At 38.6% G+C, this 21,264-nt stretch overlaps 2 protein-coding genes across 18 annotated transcripts in view; one reads left to right on the forward strand and one right to left on the reverse strand.

The window, feature by feature from the left end:
- Positions 1-21,264, forward strand: part of CASK (calcium/calmodulin dependent serine protein kinase) — a 401,591-nt gene that overhangs the window by 212,977 nt on the left and 167,350 nt on the right. The gene's annotated exons all lie outside the window — the stretch shown is intronic.
- Positions 6,947-15,358, reverse strand: GPR34 (G protein-coupled receptor 34). Of its 7 annotated transcripts, none has more exons than XM_033201857.1 (4): positions 15,240-15,358; positions 14,491-14,583; positions 13,085-13,172; positions 6,947-8,597 (listed from the first exon to the last, which is right to left on the reverse strand). In XM_033201857.1, the coding sequence occupies exon 4, from the start codon at positions 8,589-8,591 to the stop codon at positions 7,446-7,448; it is 1,146 nt and encodes a 381-aa protein (XP_033057748.1). In that variant the 5' UTR covers positions 8,592-8,597; positions 13,085-13,172; positions 14,491-14,583; positions 15,240-15,358; the 3' UTR covers positions 6,947-7,445. The 7 variants fall into 7 exon arrangements, with proteins under 7 accessions (XP_033057748.1, XP_033057745.1, XP_033057747.1 ...); XM_033201854.1 differs by having other exon boundaries at positions 6,947-8,670; XM_033201856.1 differs by having other exon boundaries at positions 6,947-8,670; positions 14,491-14,580; positions 15,240-15,346.

A 21,264-nucleotide genomic window follows, 5' to 3' on the forward strand; every position in this document is an offset into this window, starting at 1 on the left:
TTACAGGCTTGAGCCACCGCGCCTGGCCAGGGCCAGTGTTTATTTAGATTTATTGATCAGAAAATTTTTTAAGTTTGCTTGTAGTGTCTGACAAAAGAAACCATAAGCAAAGTAAAAGACAAGTGCATAGTGTTAGAAGTTATTTGCAAACTGTATAAATAACAAAGGATTTAGAACCCAGAATATATAAACAACTACTTCAACAATTTTTAAAAAGAAAAGGAAAAAAAAGATAAGCAACTCATTAGGGGAAAAGGGAGGGGGAGGGGTATAGATATGAATAGGCCATTCATCCAAGAAGAAGCCTGAATGAGCAAAAAGTATATGAAATGATGCTTCATTCACTAGTAGTCAGGGAAGTGCAAATTAAAACCACAATAAGATACCATTTCACACACCTACCAAATTGGCAAAAATTAGTAAATCTGATAAAACCAAGTGTTGGTAAGGATGTGGGTAAACAGGAACTCATTTCTGCCTCATAGTGGGATGGGCATATAAATTGGTAAAATCACTTTGGAAAGCAATTTGTCAAAAATGAGATAAGCTGAAAATGTACATACCCTTACAACCAAGCATTTCTGCTTTTAGGTGTCAGCCATAAACTTCACACATGGGCAGTGGGTATACAAAAGACTTCACTTGAGCATGGTTTCGATTAGTAGAAAAAGTGGAAACCACCAAATTGCCCAGTGTTTATGGAGAAATGAACTGTTGTTTATTCATGCAGTAAAACACTACATCAGTGAAAATGAATGAACAAGACTTACATGAATCTACGTAGATAAACATAATTTGAGTGAAAAGAGTTACAAAGAATGTAATAGTAAGACACCATTTGTGTAAATTTTTAAAAGAAAAAGTGCATATTGTTATGCATATGTATGTTGTAAAAGCGCAAAAATATACATCAGAGTGATATACACCAACTTCAGGAAAGAGGTTTCCTCAGGGAAGGATGTGAAGTGAGCTTTAATATATCTAACTTTTTGGATGTTGTATATGGGTACAAAAATATTTTAAGTAAAACCAAAACGTTAACATCTGTTCAATTGGGGTGGTGGGTATTTAGCTGCCTGTTATGTTGTGTTTTTCCATTTTTGTATGTTTGAAATGTTTTATAACTAAAAACTATTTATATGTGAAATTACCAAAAAAGAGTATAAGTGTAACAGTTAACTGTTGCTCCCAAAAAACTTGCGTGACTTATTAAAGCAAAAAGAGAGTCCATGTATCATCAACACCTGTATCCAAACCATAATTAGAAGGCTTTTCCATCTTCTGATGGTTCTTTATGCATTTCATGGGCCAGAAGCAAAACTAATAAGGGTAGGATGCTCTAATTTGATTCCATTTTTTTTCTTCTATTTAACTGTGTGAGTTTGTTCTGGATTATCATACATGTTTCAGAGAGAGCTTCCAGAGTATACAAATGTGTGATGATTAGAAGACTAGTCTTAAAGATTGTTTTTTGCTTTTGTTTTGAGACAGAGTCTCACTCTTTCGTCAGGCGGGAGTACAGTGGTGCAATCTCGGCTCACTGCAACCTCCACCTGCCAGGTTCAAGCGCTTCTCCTGCCTCAGCCTTCCGAGTAGCTGGGACTACAGGTGTGTGCCACCACACCCAGCTAATTTTTGTATTTTTAGTAGAGATGGGGTTTCACCATGTTGGCCAGGATGGTGGCGATCTCTTGACCTCGTGATCCACCCGCGTTGGCCTCCTAAAGTGCTGGGATTACAGACGTGAGCCACCGCACCCAGCAAAGATTTTTTTTTTTTGACATCACACAATTTTGACGAGTGATAAGCAGGGATTTTTGCCCCCAATACATATTAATGGCAATTTATGTTTTTTAAAATAAAAGACATCTCAGCAATCACCATTGTGCCTGGACAGAATTAAACAAAAGTGAAAAGCATTAGCAGAGACAATGTCAGTAGAATGGAAGTCTACCAACTTGCATCCCTACATATGTAAAATACAGTTGCTACTTACATCACAATGCCATGGAGATTAACTAATGATAATGCATGGGAAGCACCTAGAACAGTGAAGGGTGCATAAATAAACAAATGTTACTTTGCTTCCTAATCCCTTGCATGTGAACTTGACGTGGGGAAATAAAAGAAAAATAGAAGTTTCGAACAAACTTACTACCTCCTTTCCAGTTCTATGCTTACTGTTACCATCCCCAACCAGCTCTCCAAGTCTTCATCTGGAAACATGGACTGAACTGAGGCACTATGGCAGCCACTCAGCTGGGCCATGTAGCTGTGACAGAGGACCCTACATCATCCAACATGGAAATGCCCCATAGTTTATCTCTTGTCTGAGTTTACTTAATTCAGATTATATTCTGAGTTTAAAATCTTTTCTTCCGATTAAAAATACCCCTACAAGTGTCTTTACAAGTGAACTTTGTTTGTTGGTGGCTGAAATAAAAGACTCTCCAGTAAATGTTATATCTGTTGTGAATATTTTTCCTGCTTTGTACTTTTGCTTCAGTTTTTATGGTTTGGGACAAAGAATCTAAATTTTTAAGTCAAAGCTATGAATTTTTCCCTATAGTTATTTCTATTATTTTGTTTAAAAGTTCTTTCCCATCTACAGATGAGTTAGTCATTTTTTGGTCTTTTATGGTCTCATTATTTACACTTAATTCTTGAGTGTACTTATAAATTTTTGGGTATGATAAAAGGTAAGGCTGTAAATTGGCCTTTTATTTTACATAGGCACAGCACTATTATTTATTAATCCATCCCTTCCTTCCTGATGCTTTTTGTGATGTTTCCTTTATTTGCAGTGATTTTCTCTGAGGGAGGAGAATGTATGGGGGTCACCTGAGCTTTGCATAAATACACTTAACCCCACCTTTTTTTTTTTTTTTTGAGACTGAGTCTCACTCTGTCGCCCAGACTGGAGTGCAGTGGTGCAATCTCAGTGTGGCACGTTGGCTCACGCCTGTAATCCCAGCACTTTGGAAGGCAAAGGCGGGTGGATTACCTGAGGTCAGGAGTTCCAGACCAGCCTGGCCAACATGGCAAAACCCTGTCTCTACTAAAAATACAAAAATTAGCCAGGCTTGGTGGCACGCACCTGTAATCCCAGCTACTCCAAAGGCTGAGGCAGGAGACTTGCTTGAACCCAGGAGGCAGAGATTGCAGTGAGCTGAGATTGCACCACTACACTCCAACCTGAGTGACAGAGTGAGACCCTGTCTCAAAAAAAAAAAGTCATATACCTATTTTGTACTTTTCTCATATATCATCATATCATCTAGGATCTGCTTACACACGTGTATTCAGTTCCACAGATTTATCCTTGTGTCTGCTCCCCAGTGTTATCCTTACCGAAGGATAAGAATATATTTTAATATCTGATAAAGTATTATATTTTGAAAACATAAAAAATAATTAGCCCATTAACATGTTACTGCAGCATCCAGGCTGCTTGTTGAGAGAACTGTTTTCATACTGCTTTTCTCTTGTGGGATAACTTTCAGTAAGGCTTTTGTTCAAATAGTTATATTACCTATACTTTTATGTCAGCAGGAATAAATAATCCATTTTTTAAAGTTGAAAATAAAACTGTACTGGAAGAGAATTGTCTTTTTCTACTGACCTAATCTTAGAAATTCAACCACCATCAAACCTGGCTCTACAACTAACAGCAATATTCAACACTGAGGTCTCACTCTGACAGCCAGACAATTTATTTTGCCCGTGTTTGGTTTTGCCTATATGAGATGTTATTTAGAAACCTGTTCTGAAGGTCTTTGCAAAGTAAAGATATGTATATACTTCTGAATTTCCTTTTTCTGTATACTTCTAAAACTAAACCTTGGGTTAGGAGAGGTAGGAACTGTTTCCTGCTTGCAAATACTAATGGCTCAGTAAGAAATAAAAGATTGTATATGATAAGTAGCCTTAACTTTGGTAAGTCAGTAGCATATTTTTTCTAAAAATTTAGAAACCTTCTCAGGATTCAGGTTACTCTAAGGCATGTTATCAGATTTCTCTCAGTAAGCAATCTGTTATAAATAGATTGATTTATATCAAAATGTATTTTATTGCAAATAATATAGCAAGAATTGAGTATACTTTAAAACTTTCTTAAGAATGCCATTGTGCAGAGCTTTATAGTAATCATCTTATCTAGTATGAGACAGCTTCTAGAACTATGAGTGTATTTATATTCATTTTAATGTTCCTTAAAAGTGATAATCATTGATAATATAATTTCACCAAACTGTATACAATGAGATATGTAAGATGTTTACCAGTAATGTAAAATAAAATTTTAAATTTGAGGACGTGAAGGAAAATAGAAGTTTTCATAACTTAAAACCATACAAGAGGCCGGGCGCGGTGGCTCAAGCCTGTAATCCCAGCACTTTGGGAGGCCGAGACGGGCGGATCACGAGGTCAGGAGATCGAGACCATCCTGGCTAATACGGTAAAACCCTGTCTCTACTTAAAAATACAAAAAACTAGCCGGGCGACGAGGCGGGCGCCTGTAGTCCCAGCTACTCGGGAGGCTGAGGCAGGAGAATGGCGTAAACCCGGGAGGCGGAGCTTGCAGTGAACTGAGATCCGGCCACTGCACTCCAGCCTGGGTGGCAGAGCAAGACTCCGTCTCAAAAAAAAAAAAAAACCATACAAACAGAAATGCTAAATTTCATTTAGATGGTATGTGTTAACATTGTCAGGGCAAAGTAACTAATTTTGTCACCTTTTTCTGACCCTCTAATTTTTCTGCAAATTTCAGTATTTATCCTCAAATATTACTTATTTTTAAAATATACTTTTGCTTTGACTTATTCTTTATTCAATTAATTTTGGGCACTTATTGAAATTAGTTAACTGGCCTGGCGCAGTGGCTCATGCCTGTAATCCCAGCACTTTGGGAGGCCGAGGTGGGTGGATCACCTGAGGTCAGGAGCTCGAGACCAGCCTGGCCAGCATGATGAAACCCCGTCCCTACTAAAAATACAAAACTTAACCAGGCATGGTGGTGGGTACCTGTAATCCTAGCTACCCAGGAGGCTGAAGCAGGAGAATCACTTGAACTCGGGAGGCATAGGTTGCAGTGAGCTAAGATCACTCCACTGTACTCCAACCTAGGCAACAGAGCGAGACTCCATCTCAAAAAATATATCTATATATAGTTAACTGAGCACTGTGTACAAGACAAATCTCATTAAAATAAACTCAGTTCTGATCAAAATTTTCATGCTCATTCACATTGATTTCTCAGCCAATGACCTACCTTCAGTTTTAAGAAGTATTCTGACTATAAACAATTTTTTTTTTTTTTTTGAGACGGAGTCTTGCTCTGTTGCCCGGGCTGGAGTGCAGTGGCCGGATCTCAGCTCACTGCAAGCTCCGCCTCCCAGGTTTACGCCATTCTCCTGCCTCAGCCTCCCGTGTAGCTGGGACTACAGGCGCCCGCCACAGATGAGTCCTTAGAGTTTGTTCTAAGAGGCTTTTACGTATTCAGTCAATAACATTCAGGTTCTGTGTATGACCGAAGAACTGGACAAATGTTGGCCAAACTTCCAAGAATGTTTGCCTAATGACACCCCCTAGATTGCAACTGTATGGTGTTCTATACAGCTGTATTCAAATGGACTAGGAAAAAAGCTAATTACACCCAACTTTTTTTCTTGTAAGCACTCCTTCCTTCCCTTTCTCCCTATCTTATTCATCTGTCCATTCTTGTTAATTATTCAACAAGTGTATATTGATCTCCTATAGCCAAGAAATGTACTTAGCTCCAGGGAGGCAATGACGAACAAGACTAAGACCCCTTTCTTTTAGAGCTTACTGTCCTGTTATTTTTGAATGTGCATGAAAATTGCAGAGTTTGCTCCTTTTAATTCTAATTTACAGATTTTATTGTTGTAAAGTATTTCAAATACCCAGAAATTTAGCAAAAATAATATAATCACATACCTACTACCTAGATTTAAGACATTAACATTTTGCCATATTTGCTTCAAATTTCTGCAGATATAGCCATTAACTTTAAGTTGGTATATATCTTGTATGTATTACCGTACATGTTTTGTATCTTTATTGTATATGTATTGATTCGTAAGAATGTGGTATTGTTTTCTACCAGGCGTGGTGGCTCATGCCTATAATCCCTGCACTTTGGGAGGCCGAGGCGAGCGGATCACCCTGAGGTCAGGAGTTCAATACCAGCCTGGCCAACATGATGAAACGCCGTCTCTACTAAAAATACAAAACATTAGCCGGGCGTGGTGGCGGGTACCTGTAGTTCCAGCTACTCGGGGGGCTGAGACAGGAGAATTGCTTGAACCTGGGAGGTGGAGGTTGCAGTGAGCCAAGATCGCACCACTGTACTCCAGCCTGGGCAATAAGAGCAAAACTCTGTCTCAAAAAAAAAAAAGAATGTGGTATTGTTTTATGTTTTTATATTTTACGTAAATGATTTCATGCAGTACATACCCTTTTGCAATTTTGTGGGGTTTTTTTACTCAACATTGTATTTGAGATATACTCGTGTTGATGCATGTGAAAGTAGTTCATTTCATTGCAGTGCTATATATCATATTCCATTTTGTGAGTAAACCAGTTCACTTCTCCATGCCTTTGCTGATATGTACTTATTTCCAATTGTTTCATATTATGAATGGTAGTTCACTGAGCATCATTACATGTTTCTTGTGTACATATCTGAGTGATTCTGTAAGATGTATACCTTGTAGATGACTTGCTGGATCACAGAATATGCATGTTCAATGTTAACTGTACCAAAGTGTGTCTGAAATGACCCTATTGTTTATAAACCTGTTTTAAGTAAGGTGTGGTTTTAAGACCTATTGCTAGGCTTTTGAATTGTTAGCTTATCTGTTAATTTTTACTATACAGTATTTAAATTCTTTCCCTTTTTATCTAAGCAGTCATAGATAGTGGGTGATCTCATTTTTTAATTAGGATTTTATTAATTATCTTCTCATCTATTATAGAGATTTAGGCATAAATGAGCACAGTGGTAAATTATACAAGATTTTAAAATGATAAATGAACATATATTTTCTGATACATTGTCAGTTCCCAAATCATTTACTTTTAAACACACTTTAAATTAGTATCAAGTGCTTGATTTTAATAACTACTTTAGTGACATGAGAAATGATGGCACTTTAATTATTTTGCTGTTAAAGTCATAAATTTCACCTAACTTCATAATCTATGTTAAGAGTATTAGCTTAAAAATGTATTTTGAAAAGATTTTACGTAGAGATTTAAAAGATAGTACCTTGAAATGGTTTACAGTTAAGCAAATGAAATATCACAGTTACAAGCAGAGCTTTGAGATCTGACTTTTGTAAATGCTAGAACTTTGTTTCCTAATTTTTTTAGTTCTTCAAAGAATTAAGAGGCTGTATTATATAATTCATTTTAGTATGTTTACCTCAAGTACTTTTACAACTAGACTGTATTTTCGCTGCCACAGATGTATCATGCAGGGAGTATCCTGGTTTAAATTCTGAAGTGCTTTCACTCCTACTTGGTTCACCTTGAAATCGTCTAAAAAGAAGTTGGCACATTATTTTGCGAATGTTACTGGACATCAGGAAATACATGACTGGATCTAAGCAACTATTGAAAGATGAGAGAACCAGCATGATCTCATTGGTTTTGTGAACAATTTCTTTCCAGTAGCAAGACGATACATTTAGCTGTGAAGAAATGTAGATGAATCGAAAGGCATGATAGGGAACAAAACATATAGTAAAAATGATAAGTACAATAAAGGAGTTCCGGGCTGTAGTGGCATATTTACCAGAATTAGGAAATTTTGACCTCCTTTTAGAAATCCTCAATAGATTCTTCCCAATCTTAATATATGAAAGGATTATTAGTAAGAAAATTAGCCAGAACATTACCACAAGAATGAAGTTAAAAATGGCTTCTCCTTTTGCATTATGCTTATCTCTATAATGGAAACACATTGTGGAATTATGCCCCCCTTTCTTAAGTGTTAAAATAATCATAGTTAGGAATCCACCAAGAGCAAGCATCCATACTATACAGCAGACATAAATACTTTGTTTGGTTGTTATTGCCTTCCGTTGCTGTATAGACCGATTGATTTTTATATAGCGATCCAAACTGATGAATCCAAGCAAAATAATGCTAATGTACATGTTCATATAAAATAGTGTTCCCACAACCTTGCACAGAATCACACCTAGTGTCCACTTGTTTTGGTTAATGTGATACATTATTCGGAAAGGGAGGCAGAAGATGAGTAGGAGGTCTGCAATGGCTACATTAAGTAGATAAATTTGAATGGAATTTCTTTTGCGGTGAATACCCAGAAATACATAGAGGGCGATTATGTTCCCAACCAGTCCTACAATGAAAATAACAGAGTAAGATGTTGTTAACACAGTAGATAGCAATTTTTCATCCATGGGACAGGTAGTAACATTTGGTGTTCCTGAGAAGTTTTGTGGCGGTTGGTCGCTATGACTGGTTATAAAGCGCATTCTGTGGGAGGAGTAAGGCCAGCTGCTGACTGAAGTTGTCGTCATGGTTATGATGTGACTTCTCATTGTCTTCTGTGGAGATCAAAAAGTGAAAGTGCTAAATGACATATTCCTCATGTGTAGTTCTCATGTCTTCAGATTTTTCCTACAACAGAATGCCAAACATTGAGTCATTTGCTATTTTAATAACAGTTACTTTAACTAAAAGTGTAAATAATAGGCTGGGCCTCCCAGCACACGCCTATGGTCCTAGCTACTCTGGAGGCTACAGCAGGAGGATTGCTTGAATCCAGTAGTTTAAGGCTGTAGTGAGCTATAATTGTGCCACTGCACTCCAGCCTGGGCAATAGAACAAGACCCCATCTCTTTTTTAAAAAAAAAAAAAAAAGACAGTGTAAGTAATAAATGATTTATTTTCAGACATTGTGAGAAACTTTACTTTTATCCTACTTCATCTAGTAACATTGTATCCTTAAACAAGCAGCACATAGTGTGGTATCTCATGGATATCTCATGAAGTTTATCTTCGGCTTTGTACCTTCTTTCATTGTCTAATCTGCTTATGCTCCTGTGACAGCTAGTGACCTTACACTGCCTCCTGTTTGCACCTTCATGCTAACCTTTCCTGTGGCCATGGCCTACATTCAAGGTCTGTTTCATGTATTATATTAAAACAACTCAATTTATGAAATCATCTTCTCTTAGGGAAGTTCTTATGGGAATAGAGATGGTAGTAAAGAGAAATGACAGCTCATATTTCTCAAAGATGAGCATCAGTTTCTCTAAAGGTATGCACAGCCGTAAGAGAGCTGGGCCTACTGCTGGCCCTGCCCAGACTCAGAACCACTTCCTGCCTTGACTTTTTCCCTCGTATGTGGCATTCATTCATTTTGACATGTATTGCTACATGGCATGTGACTTACTGTGGCGGTCTCATTCTGTAAGTGGGAATAAAGAAGAGGATCCTCAATTTCTTTTCAGCCTAAGACCAAGGTAGGGATCTTAGGGCATGCAATTAACATAATAGACTAAGAGAACACAGCACCTGCAAGGTTACACAGACTCTTGTATCAGTGGACAGGAGAAAAAAGTAACCAAACAAAACCAAGTCAGCTGGCAGCTGCTAGTTAGCCACTCCTAACCTAGAAGCATAGAGTGATAACGTAGATGGGAAACAGCATGTGCAATCCAAGATTTTGAAAGTAACCTGACCAAAGCTTAAATGTGCCCTGGGTTCAATAATTTGAGACTTGCTAGAACCTTCAAAGAGATAGTGTTTGAATTCTACTTGTTTGTGGCAGCAGAGAATATTTGCAAAGCTACTTATTATTGGCCCAGTGACTGCTGTGAAGAGCTTAGTCTGAGAGCTGGTCACAACAAGTAAAGAAAGCGTTTCTGGAGGTCTAATCACATTTCTCTCTTAGAGTGACTGCCCTATTTCTCTACAGCAGCCACTTAGCAGGGTTAACATAAAGATGCCCAGAGCAAGGTTTTCAAAATCAGACCCAACTAACTTGTGACCAAGGGCAAATAACTTAATCTTTTCTATGCCTTAGTTTTCTCATTTGTGAAAATGAAAAATGCATAAGAAGAACTTAATCCTGGCACATAGTGATTGCTTAATAAAAGTTAGCTTTAATAAACACCTCTTGATTAATCTCATTTTAGTAAATATCTCACACTTGGCTAAGTACTCTGTGGGAAAGGAAGGTGAATAAGACAGAGACCCTATTAGTAAACATTCTGGAGGAGTGGACATTCAAACCCTGACTGCTACCATGCAAAGTGGATTTGAATTACATAAATTAAGTCCCTGATTTGATCTTATACACAGAGAAAAATAGCCTTTCTTAAAGCTCTACCCATAATTTGATTAAGAACAAAGCATTTTGGTAGAGGGTAACATTAAGGTTTAAAATGTTGTAAAGTTGGGGAGCATTGATTCCACAGAAGAGGAACTGGCTGGTGAAGAGGAAGTTATGTAATCCCTGGTAAGAGCCTGTTTCCAGAATTCAGGAAAGTGGAGGGAGAAAGGAAGGGAGCGAGGAAGGACTGAGTCTAGTTTGTCATGTGTCTTAACTGTAGGGAGACAAATTTCAGAAAGTTTATAGAAAGATATAGGCATGTTTCTTGTGATCTTAGATTCTGGTTTTTTTGTTTGTTTGATTTGATTTGTTTTGTTTTGAGACAGAGTTTTGCTCTTGTCACCTAGGCTAGAGTGCAATGGCGCGATCTCAGCTCACTGCAACCTCCACCTCCTGGGTTCAAGTGATTCTCCTGCCTCAGCCTCCTGAGTAGCTGGGATTACAGGCACCCACCACCATGCCCGGCTAATTTTTGTATTTTTAGTAGAGATGGGGTTTCACCATGTTGGCCAGGCTGGTCTTGAACTCCTGACCTCAGGTGATCCTCCCGCTTCGGCCTCCCAAAGTGCTGGGATTGCAGGTGTAAGCCACCATGCCCAGCCTGTGATCTAAGATTCTAAAAGGAAAGGGCAATCTAGAAAGAATGTCAGGCTGCCAAAAATGAAACTGATAATGCAACCTGCATTACCAGGAAATGGGTGTCTGTAGAGGGACCACCTATATTGTGTGGTTATCTAGGGAGCTCTCATAGGTTTAGAGAATTGAGGCACAGGAAGTGATGTGATTTTGAGAGCTCAAGTAGCTGAAGTGACATGAAAAACTCACCTGTAAGTAGTTATTTTTGATTTTTTTCTTCTCTCATGCTAGATTTTAAGTTCCATTAGGATTAAGAACCAAATCAATTTTGTTTGGCTCTCTGTACCTAATGCTTAGCACAATAAATAATACTAAATCAAAGAGGGAATTTATTAGAAATACATATGAAGCTCTACATGTGGATATTAAAAGCAGCTGTACAAGTACAGGAAGAGCTTTAGCTGCATTAACAAACACAATTGCAATTGCTCTATCAGTAGCATAGTGTGGTGGCAACGAAAAACCCATCTTTAGTTAGATATGTGGTGTCTGAAATGAAAATTGTTACTACTAAACTGCTTCTGTCCCAAGCTGGTAGGATCTCACCTTTAATGTAGTGTTTGATCCACAGCAGCACACTTAGAAAAGGCCATGGACAAAATGGAGAGAAGAACTCAAATCATGTCATAGAAGCAAATTGAAGGAAATAAGCACCTTACCTTGAAGATGAGAATGCTTTACAAAGCCATAGAGAAAAGGGTTTCACTTTGTTATATGTGTCTTCGCAAAGCAAAACAAGAACCAATGATAGAAATTGCAGAGACAGATGTTGCCTCCTTTTAAAGAAATCATTTTTTTCTAATGAAATGATCTCTCTTGGGAGGCAATATAAGGATCTTACCACTGGAGATTTTTGAGACTACCACCAATTGGATTCTTTGTAGAAGGGATTATAAGTGGTTCTCAATCCTGGCTACATATTAGAATCCTTTTGAGGGCTTTTTAAAGATACCAGTGCTTGGCTCCTTCCCCAGATACTCTGATTTAATTGGTCTGGAATGGGTTTCAGGCACTGGTTTCCTTTAAAAGCTTCTCAGGGGATTTTAATGTGCAGTCAGAATTGAACCCTTAAGCTAGATGACCAAACCATTAACTAATATTTATTTAGTACTTTCTGTGTACCAGACATTGTGTTAAACACATTTATGTTACTTCCTTTGCATAATCCTTGCAATACTCTGTGAGGTAGGTATCACAAAAGAGGGAATGAAAGATCAAGAGGTTGACCAGGTACAGTGGCTCACGCCTGTAATCTCAACACTTTGGGAGGCTGAGGCTGGAGGATCACTTGAGACCAGGAGTTCAAGACCAGCCTGCCAGCCAAGGCAACATAGCAAGAACCTGTCTCTAAAATAAAAAAATAAAGGAAGAAAGAAAGAAAGTTCAAGAGGTTATGATCTTTACTCTTGGCCACACAACTCTTTTTTTTTTTTTAAGATGGAGTCTCACTCTGTCACCCAGGCTGGAGTGCAAATGGCGTGGTCTCAGCTCACTGCAACCTCCGCCTCCTGGGTTCAAGCAATTCTCCTGCCTCAGCCTCCCAAGTAGCTGGGACTACAGGCATGTGCCACCACACCCAGCTAATTTTTGTATTTTTAGTAGAGACGGAGTTTCACTGTGTTGGCCAGGCTGGTCTTGAACTCCTGACCTCATGATCCGCCCGCCTCTGCCTCCTAAAGTGCTGGGATTACAGGCATGAGCCACCGCACTTGGCAAGCCACACAATTCTTAAATGACAGTGCCCAAGGTGGGACTCAGATCTGACTTTTAGAGCCCATGATGCTTTTCACCAAACCTCACTCCTTTTCACATAGGATCAGCATTTTCTTGATTAATATTGAGTTCTATCAGCAGTATTTTGACATGATTCCTTTAACATACACTTTAACAATTTTAAAAACAGATTATGCCACCTAGCTTTACTTCTTTGGAAAGGGTGTTAATCTTCTTATTTGCTATGTCCATTATTATAAGGAAGTAAATCTAGAGCTTACAGAATCACAAATCGTTCATCAGAATGATTGCCACTACCCGCAGAGCATATCTTTTTAAACTTACTTCTAGACCCGATAGCCATAATCAGGATGTCTCCAGAAAGCTGTTAGCACAAAGCACATATCCTGAAACCATTTGCCTCAGCTCTAATCTGCAAGTAAAATAAGTAATAGTTGGATGGTCTGTCAATAAGCGTTTCTGGTTTTGCTTTAGTCTTCAGTTTAAAGAGAATAAAGCAAAGCCAATGCATTTGCTTACATTATAATAGTGGCCATCATTTACAACCATGTTTTAGACAGCTAGCATACAATTATTGATTCACAAATTGACAGCTGGGCACCATGATTCATGCCTGTGATCCCAGCACTTGGGAGGCTGAAGCAGGAGGATCACTTGAGTTCAGGAGTTCTAGACCAGCCTGGGCAAGATGGTGAAACCCTGTCTCTACAAAAAATATAAAAATTAGCTGGGTATGGTGACATGTGCCTGTAGTCCCAGCTACTCCCAGCTACTCAGAGCCTGAGGTGGGAGGATCGCTTGAGCCTGGGAAGCAGAGGTTGCAGTGATCCGAGATCACTCCACTGTGCTTCAGCCTGGGTGACAGACTAAGACCTTGTCTCAAAAAAATAAAGAATATTTTTTTTAAAAATTGGCTTGGCGCAGTGGCTCATGCCTGTAATCCCAGCACTTTGGGAGGCCGAGGCAGGCAAATCACTGGAGGCCAGGAATTCGAGACCAGCCTGGCCAACATAGCGAAACCCTGCCTCTACTAACAATACCAAAAAAAAAAAAAATTTAGGAGGGCGTGATGGCACGCACCTGTAGTCCCAGCTACTCCTCAGGCTGAGGCTGGAGAATTGCTTGAACCAGGAGACAGAGGCTGCAGTGAGCTGTGCATGCCACTGCACTCTAGCCTGGGCAACAGAACGAGAGTCTGTCTCAAAAAAAAATTTTTTTTTAATTAAAAATCACAATTAGATTCTGTTTTAAACTTGGTGACTGGTTTTTTTTCTCTTTTGAAGTTGGTTGATACATTACAATGTCATTCACTATATAAGGCTATTTATTGATACTTTTAAATTTACTTGTTTGATATGTTAAGAATTGCTTGTGAAGATAAGAAACAAACCACTGTGTTTACATAGGGGATTAATTTCCCAGCGGACATTGCTTGTGACCCATGTGCTATATTGAAGTGGTCACAATAGTTTTGTAATAGTGGATAATGTTTTTTAAATGTTGTTACGTGGCAAATCCTATTCACAAGTTCAAAAACATAGTTTAGCTCATTGTACCCTCGCACCACCACCTACTCCTGCAGTTTTTTTTTCAACTGGCTCATGTAGGAGTACTGGACCCACAGGGCAGGACCCAACAGATTCCACTGTGACTCCAGATGAGCAGAAGCTTTTAAAATGCAGTTTGGGTATGTTTGTGAAAATATCACATTGCTATGTTGAAATACATACCTATTTGGTAATAGTCGCAACCTTTCACCGTTTTTAGTTTGACTTGATAATGACTGAATCTATTCAGGGCATGCTTCAAAATTGCATTAACTGCTGTATACAAAATGAAAATTGAAAACATATTACTTAGAAATAATACTATTAGTAATGTGTTAGGTTTTGTTACAAATTTAACTGTGTCCATAAAAAACACATTTTTAAAAATTATTATTTGAACTAAAGCATATTTCGCTTTCTCTGTTACCTAATATTCACCTTATTTACTTCTGAAACACCAAACTTAAATGTTATATGGTTTGGTAATACTATAAAGTAGTAATAATATAATAAAGAAAAGACAGTAATAGAAAATAGGGAGACAGCATAACTTAATAAAGTCAATAAGTTATAATTTATAATACATTAGAAATAAAATGTATTGCATATGAAAATAACTTTTAATTCATGCAAGTAGATCTGCAAATCTTGATGGCAGTATCCAAATGCAGTATCAACAATGTGACTATATTGACAGTAGGAGCTTAAATACCTTGAATGTCTTAAAGTACTTAAAATAACTAAAAAGGCAGTCTCATTTGAAATCAAGGCAGAGGCGTCATTCAAGCAATTTACTCAGTAGTTCTAAAAGCAAAGAACTGCTGACATTACAGTAGCCTTATCACGATGAATCACGTTTCACTTTGAATGTTCAGATAATCAAATTTTAGCTGAAATAAAGGTTCATTTATAGAGCTGAAATCAATACTCACAGTACAGGTTCGCCTGAAGTAAAAGGAGCTGAACCCCAAGCTTCCCTAGACACTGAGACTCGTCTTGGTTGTGTCCGCTGGGCTCTTCCATCCGGTCGTGGTGCAATTGGTTGGGGTTCTCTTTTTTATGTTCACATGTGGTGGTAGGGTTTTTTTTTCCCCTTCTTTTTTTTTTTTTTCTTTTTTCATTATGACAACTCTCAGATTCCTTTTGAAAATATTAAAAAGCCCTGCTACCATGGAACAACTTTAAGCTCAACCAACACTGAACTTTAGGAAATTATTTATATCTTCTTTATGAATACCTTCCAACTTGATAATTGTGGAAAGTTTTCCTCCCCCGCCCAAAATTTAAAAGCTTTATAAATTCTAAGCAGAAATATGTATTTTCTATTTTTTGTAAGAAATGATACATAATATGCTATATGGACTTTCAAAGCACAAGCACTGAATTTCTGTTTCTTTTTGGATTTGTTTTAGAAATTAAGTTATTCAGATAAAGTGGCATTCCTTTATTGAATTATAATAACATTAATGATGAATTACTTTACTCTTTTTTAGTTTTACTTCATTTGTACATTATTTTAGCATATTTCCATGTATTCCTTTAAGACCTTTGCTAAAACAATCTTGTGTTATTAGGACTAGATGAGATTTCTGATGGTGTTCTCCCCTTTTTATCACTATGATAAACTCTCCCAAGCAAATTAAAACATCACCTGTATTTTAAGCAAAATAATGATGGGATTCTGCAGTTTTGGTTTTGATGCTAGTCCAAAATTTAACCACTATCTGTCCATCTATGTAACTGCTGACCGTGCAGTTTAGTGTTATCTCCCTTTTTTTGTTGCCATTTGAAATGAAGAAGTTAGTTTTCATTCTCCCCATAAGTGTTGTCCTGCGGCTTTGTTTACACTAAATACTTGACTCATTGGGCTGTATCTAACATTCTAATTATTTCTGGATACACTCTTCTGAACATGATATTCTCCAGAGCTTTTTGTTTGTTGTAAATATGATATATGGGACAGGATATTTTTAAATTGCTAGAATAAAAATGTTTTGTAGCTTTTACTTCCCCTCAGAACCTCTGAGAAGGAAGGTGGTTACTGTATTGGTCTGGCAGGATTTTCTTTTATTGTGGTACAATATGTAGCATTAGATTTACCATCTTAACCTTTTTTTTTTTTTTTTTGAGACAGAGTTTCGCTCTTGTCGCCCAGGCAGAATGAAGTACAGTGGCACGATCTCAGCTCACTGCAACCTCTGCCTCCTGGGTTCAAGCTATTCTTCTGCCTCAGCCTCCTGAGTAGCTGGGATTACAGACATGCACCACCATCCCTGGCTAATTTTTGTATTTTTAATAGAGACGGGGTTTTGCCATGTTGGTCAGGCTAGTCTCGAACTCCTGACCTCGAGTGATCCACCCACATCAGCCTCCCAAAGTGCTGTGATTACAGGCATGAGTCATCGTGCCCAGCCCCATCTTAACCATTTTTAAGTGTACAATTCAATAGTGTTAAGCATATTCACATTGTTGTGCAACAGTTTCTAGAAGTTTTTCATCTTACACAACTAAAACCCTTTACCACTAAATTATTTCTCTCCTCTTTCCGCTGCCCTTGACAATCATGATTTGTGTTTCATTGATTTTGACTATTTTGGATACTTCATATGAGTGGAATCACACAGTGTTTGTCCTTTTGTGACAGGTTTATTTCACTTAGTGTCATATCCTCGAGGTTCATCTGTGTTGCAGCATGTTACAGGATTTCCTTCTTTTATCAAACTGCATTATATTCCACTGTATATGCACCACATTTTCCTTATGCATTCATCTGTTGATGGAGTTTTTGGTTGCTTCCACCTCTTGATTAATGTGAATATTGCTGCAGTGAACATGAGTATGCATATATCTCTTCAAGATCCTATCAGGAATTTTTTAATGACTAAATAGGCATTTACCTATGTGCATTCTATTTCATATAATCTAGTATGAATATATTTTTTTCTATATTATTTTCCTACACCTAAGCCAACCCTTTTCAAAATACTAATTGTTTTAATCTTCAGTTTCCTCATATTGTGACCACATTTTCTCCTCAATGTGAGTCAACACAGCTACCACCAGATTTGAGTATAATCTTTTTCTAGTTATTTCTTTATATACGCCTTTTCCTGTTCATTCTGGACTTTCTGGTTTGTCTCTGTGTTCTTAGCTCATTTTCGATATGTCCTTTTCCCTTCACGCTTCCTCTTTCTCTTGTTGAGATTGTAAGGTATTTATTTATATAAAGATAGAAATAGAAAAGAATAAATGTATACGTTTGTTTGGTGCCATCTATTACTGATATCACCGTTCTCTTTAAATCCCAACCCCGGTTAAGTTCAGCTCACCACCTATTCCAGGCCTAAAATGAAGACTACTGGATACAAACACTCAAAGATGCTGATTGGTCTTGCTTCAAATTCATGACTATAAACCTCAAGTGGGACCATGGGCTGCCAACAATCCTGGTATATTTCCTTAGTCCAGTGGTTCTCAAAACAGGTCCCAAATGAGTTGCATCAACATCACTCAGAAGCTTGTTAGAAATGTATGTTCTTAGCTGGGCATGGTGGCGCACGCCTGTAGTTCCAGCTACTTGGAAGGCTGAGATGGGAGGAGCACTTGAGCCTAAGAGTTTGAGTCTAGCCTGGGCAACATAAGAAAACCTTGTCCCTGAAAAGAAAAAAAAAGGCTGAGTGTAGTGGCTCACGCCTGTAATCCCAGCACTTTGGGAGGCCGAGGTGGGCAGATCACCTCACGTCAGGAGTTCAAGACCAGCCTGACCAACATGGTGCAACCCCGTCTCTACTAAAAATACAAACATTAGCTGGGTGTGGCGGCACGCGCCTGTAATCCCAGTTACTCAGGGGGCTGAGGCAGGAGAATCGCTTGAACCTGGGAGGCAGAAGTTGCAGTGAGCTGAGATCGCACCGTTGCACTCTAGCCTGGGTGACAGATCGAGACTCCATCTCAAAAAACAAAAAAGAAAAAAATGCATGTTCCTGACCTCATCCCAGACCTGTGAGCCAGAAATTCTGGGGATGGGGCTCAGCAACCTGTGTGATTCTGATGCTAAGGTTTTTTTTTTTTTTTTTTTTTTGAGACGGAGTCTCGCTCTGTCGCCCAGGCTGGAGTGCAGTGGCCGGATCTCAGCTCACTGCAAGCTCCGCCTCCCGGGTTTACGCCATTCTCTCGCCTCAGCCTCCTGAGTAGCTGGGACTACAGGCGCCCGCCATCTCGCCCGGCTAATTTTTTGTATATTTTAGTAGAGACGGGGTTTCACCGTGTTAGCCAGGATGGTCTCGATCTCCTGACCTCGTGATCCGCCCGTCTCGGCCTCCCAAAGTGCTGGGATTACAGGCTTGAGCCACCGCGCCCGGCCTGATGCTAAGGTTTGAGGACCACTGTTTAATCAGTTCATTCTCCTATTCCTTGAAAATACTTTTTCACACCTGTACTCTTCTCAGACTGCCAGGAACCCCCCTCCTTCCTCACTCCCACCTGGTGACCACTTTTTATTTCACCAAGAGAACAGAAGCGCTCAGAAGAGAACTTTATTGTCTTCCAGTGTCCACCTCTGCTAGTATATACAAATGTCTCTCTTTAAGAAACAAAAACCGGACACAGTGCTTCATGCTTGTAATCCCAGCACTTTGGCCAGCTGAGGTGGGCAGATCCCTTGAGCTCAGGAGTTCGAGACTAGCCTGGGCAACATGGCGAAACCCTGTCTTTACAAAAAACCACAAAAATTAGCTGAGTGTGGTGGCACGTACCTGTAGTCCCAGCTACTCAGGAGGCTGAGGCAAGAGGGTGGCTTAAGCCCCAGGAGTTGGAGGCTGCAGTGAGCCATGATCGTGCCACTGCACTCCAGCCTGGGCGATAGAGTGAGACCCTGTCTCAAAATAAATAAAATTAAAAATTTTAAAACCTCCACAAAAAAGCTCTAGGTACTGCAGTGGAATTACCTATAGAATATATTGTTATGTGGAAATTTTGAATATTTGTGCGTATTTTCTTATTTTTAAAAAATTGAAGAGTAAACTGAAAACTAATAAAAATAGTTACCAGTGGTGAAGAAAAGATTGGGAGTGGGGAAAGAGTGCAAAAGCTAGACCTCTCTGAATAGTATGTTTTACAGTTTGTACTTTAGAACATATGTACATGTTTTATATAATTAAAACACCAAATTAAGGCAAAATCTAATGAAAACAAAAGAACCTTGCTCTATTGCAAAGTGAAAGCATAACCACAAGGAGTTATTTTTAGTAACTTTAAAATAGTTACTATTTTTAGTAACTTTAAAATAGGGTAGGGGTTTTTGTTTTGTTTTTACATAATTTTAGACTTATAGAAAAGTTATGAGAACAAGTACGAGGATTCTATATACCTTTTACTCAGATTCTCTATGTTAACATTTTTTTTCATTTGTTTAATCCTTCTCAATCTCTCACCCTTATCCATTTACATATTTCCTAAAATAAGGAATTCTTTTACATAGCTGCAGTGCAGTTATCAAAATCAGATAATTTATATTGACCTAATATCATTATGTATTCTACAGACCTTGTTTCAGTTTCATCGGTTGTCCTAATAATATCCTTTATAACAAATAAAAACAAACCGGGCACAGTGGCTCACACCTGTAATCCCAGCACTTTGGGAGGATGAGGCGGGCAGATCACTTGAGGCCAAGAGTTCGAGACCAGCCTGGCCAACATGCCAAAACACTGTCTCTACCAAAAATGCAAAAAAATTAGTCCGGTGTGGTGGCGTGCTCCTGTAACCCCAGCTACTTGGGAGGTCGAGGCACGAGAATCGCTTGAACTCGGGAGGTGGAGGTTGCAGTGAGCAGAGATCATGCCACTGCACTCCAGCCTGGGTGACAGAGTGAGACCCTGTCTCAAAAATATATGTATATTAAAAACAAGATCTATCTTTTCAGTCTCCTTTAATCACTTTAACCTGGAACTGTATTTGAAGAATATAGGCCAGTTACTTTCTAGAATGTCCCTCTTTGGGTTTGCCCAGTGTTCCTTCATGATTAGATCTGGTTATGTACTTTGGCAGGAATACCACAGCAGTGTTGCCAAGTTCTCAATGCATCATATCAGGAATCACATGCTATCAATCAGTCCCATTAGAAGCAGTGTTAACTTTGCTAGTTTCTGCTGGGTTTCTCCCCTGTAAAATTACTAGTTTCCCATTTGTAATTAATAAGTATCCTGTAGGGAGATATTTAGAGATTACATAAATATCTTACCACTCTTCAAACTTTCACCCACAAGTTAGCATCCTTGATGATTCTTACGTGAATCAGTTATGATAATGAAAACTGCCAGATTCCAGCATTTCTTCTAATTTGATTTTCTACTTAAAACTTTTCCTCTTTCCCCATTCATTTACTTGTTTATTTATTTACATCAGCATAGACTCATGGATTCTTATTTGACTCAGTAGTAAAAGGGTATTTTGACCGGGCATACCTAGTGGGATATATCTTAAGGACAAAAAGAACCACAAAATCTTAAACAGCATTCAGTGTGGTGGTATTGATAATGTAGGTATTACTATTATTTTAAAACTACACACACACACACACACACACACACACATTCTGAAGCACAAAGCAAATGAGTAATTATGTTAGTGTCATTAGGTACCAAGATTACAGTTGACCCTTGAACAACATGGGGGTTAGGGGTACTGATCCCCGCACAGTTGAAAATCCATGCATAACTTTTGACTCCCCCAAAACTTAACTACTCCTGGAAGCCTTACCAATAACATAGTTGATTAACACATATTTTGTGTTATATGCATCAAGGGAGCCTCAAGTGATCCTCCCACCTCGACCTTCCAAAGCACTGGGATCATAGGCATGAGCCACCACTCCCAGCCGGTTTGATAATTATAGAAAGAGGTTTGGCTTTAAAAATGTCAAGATGTCGGGCCAGGCGCGGTGGCTCAAGCCTGCCA

Source organism: Trachypithecus francoisi, unplaced genomic scaffold, assembly GCF_009764315.1.
Source record: "Trachypithecus francoisi isolate TF-2019V2 unplaced genomic scaffold, Tfra_2.0 Lachesis_group6, whole genome shotgun sequence".
Taxonomy (NCBI): domain Eukaryota; kingdom Metazoa; phylum Chordata; class Mammalia; order Primates; family Cercopithecidae; genus Trachypithecus; species Trachypithecus francoisi.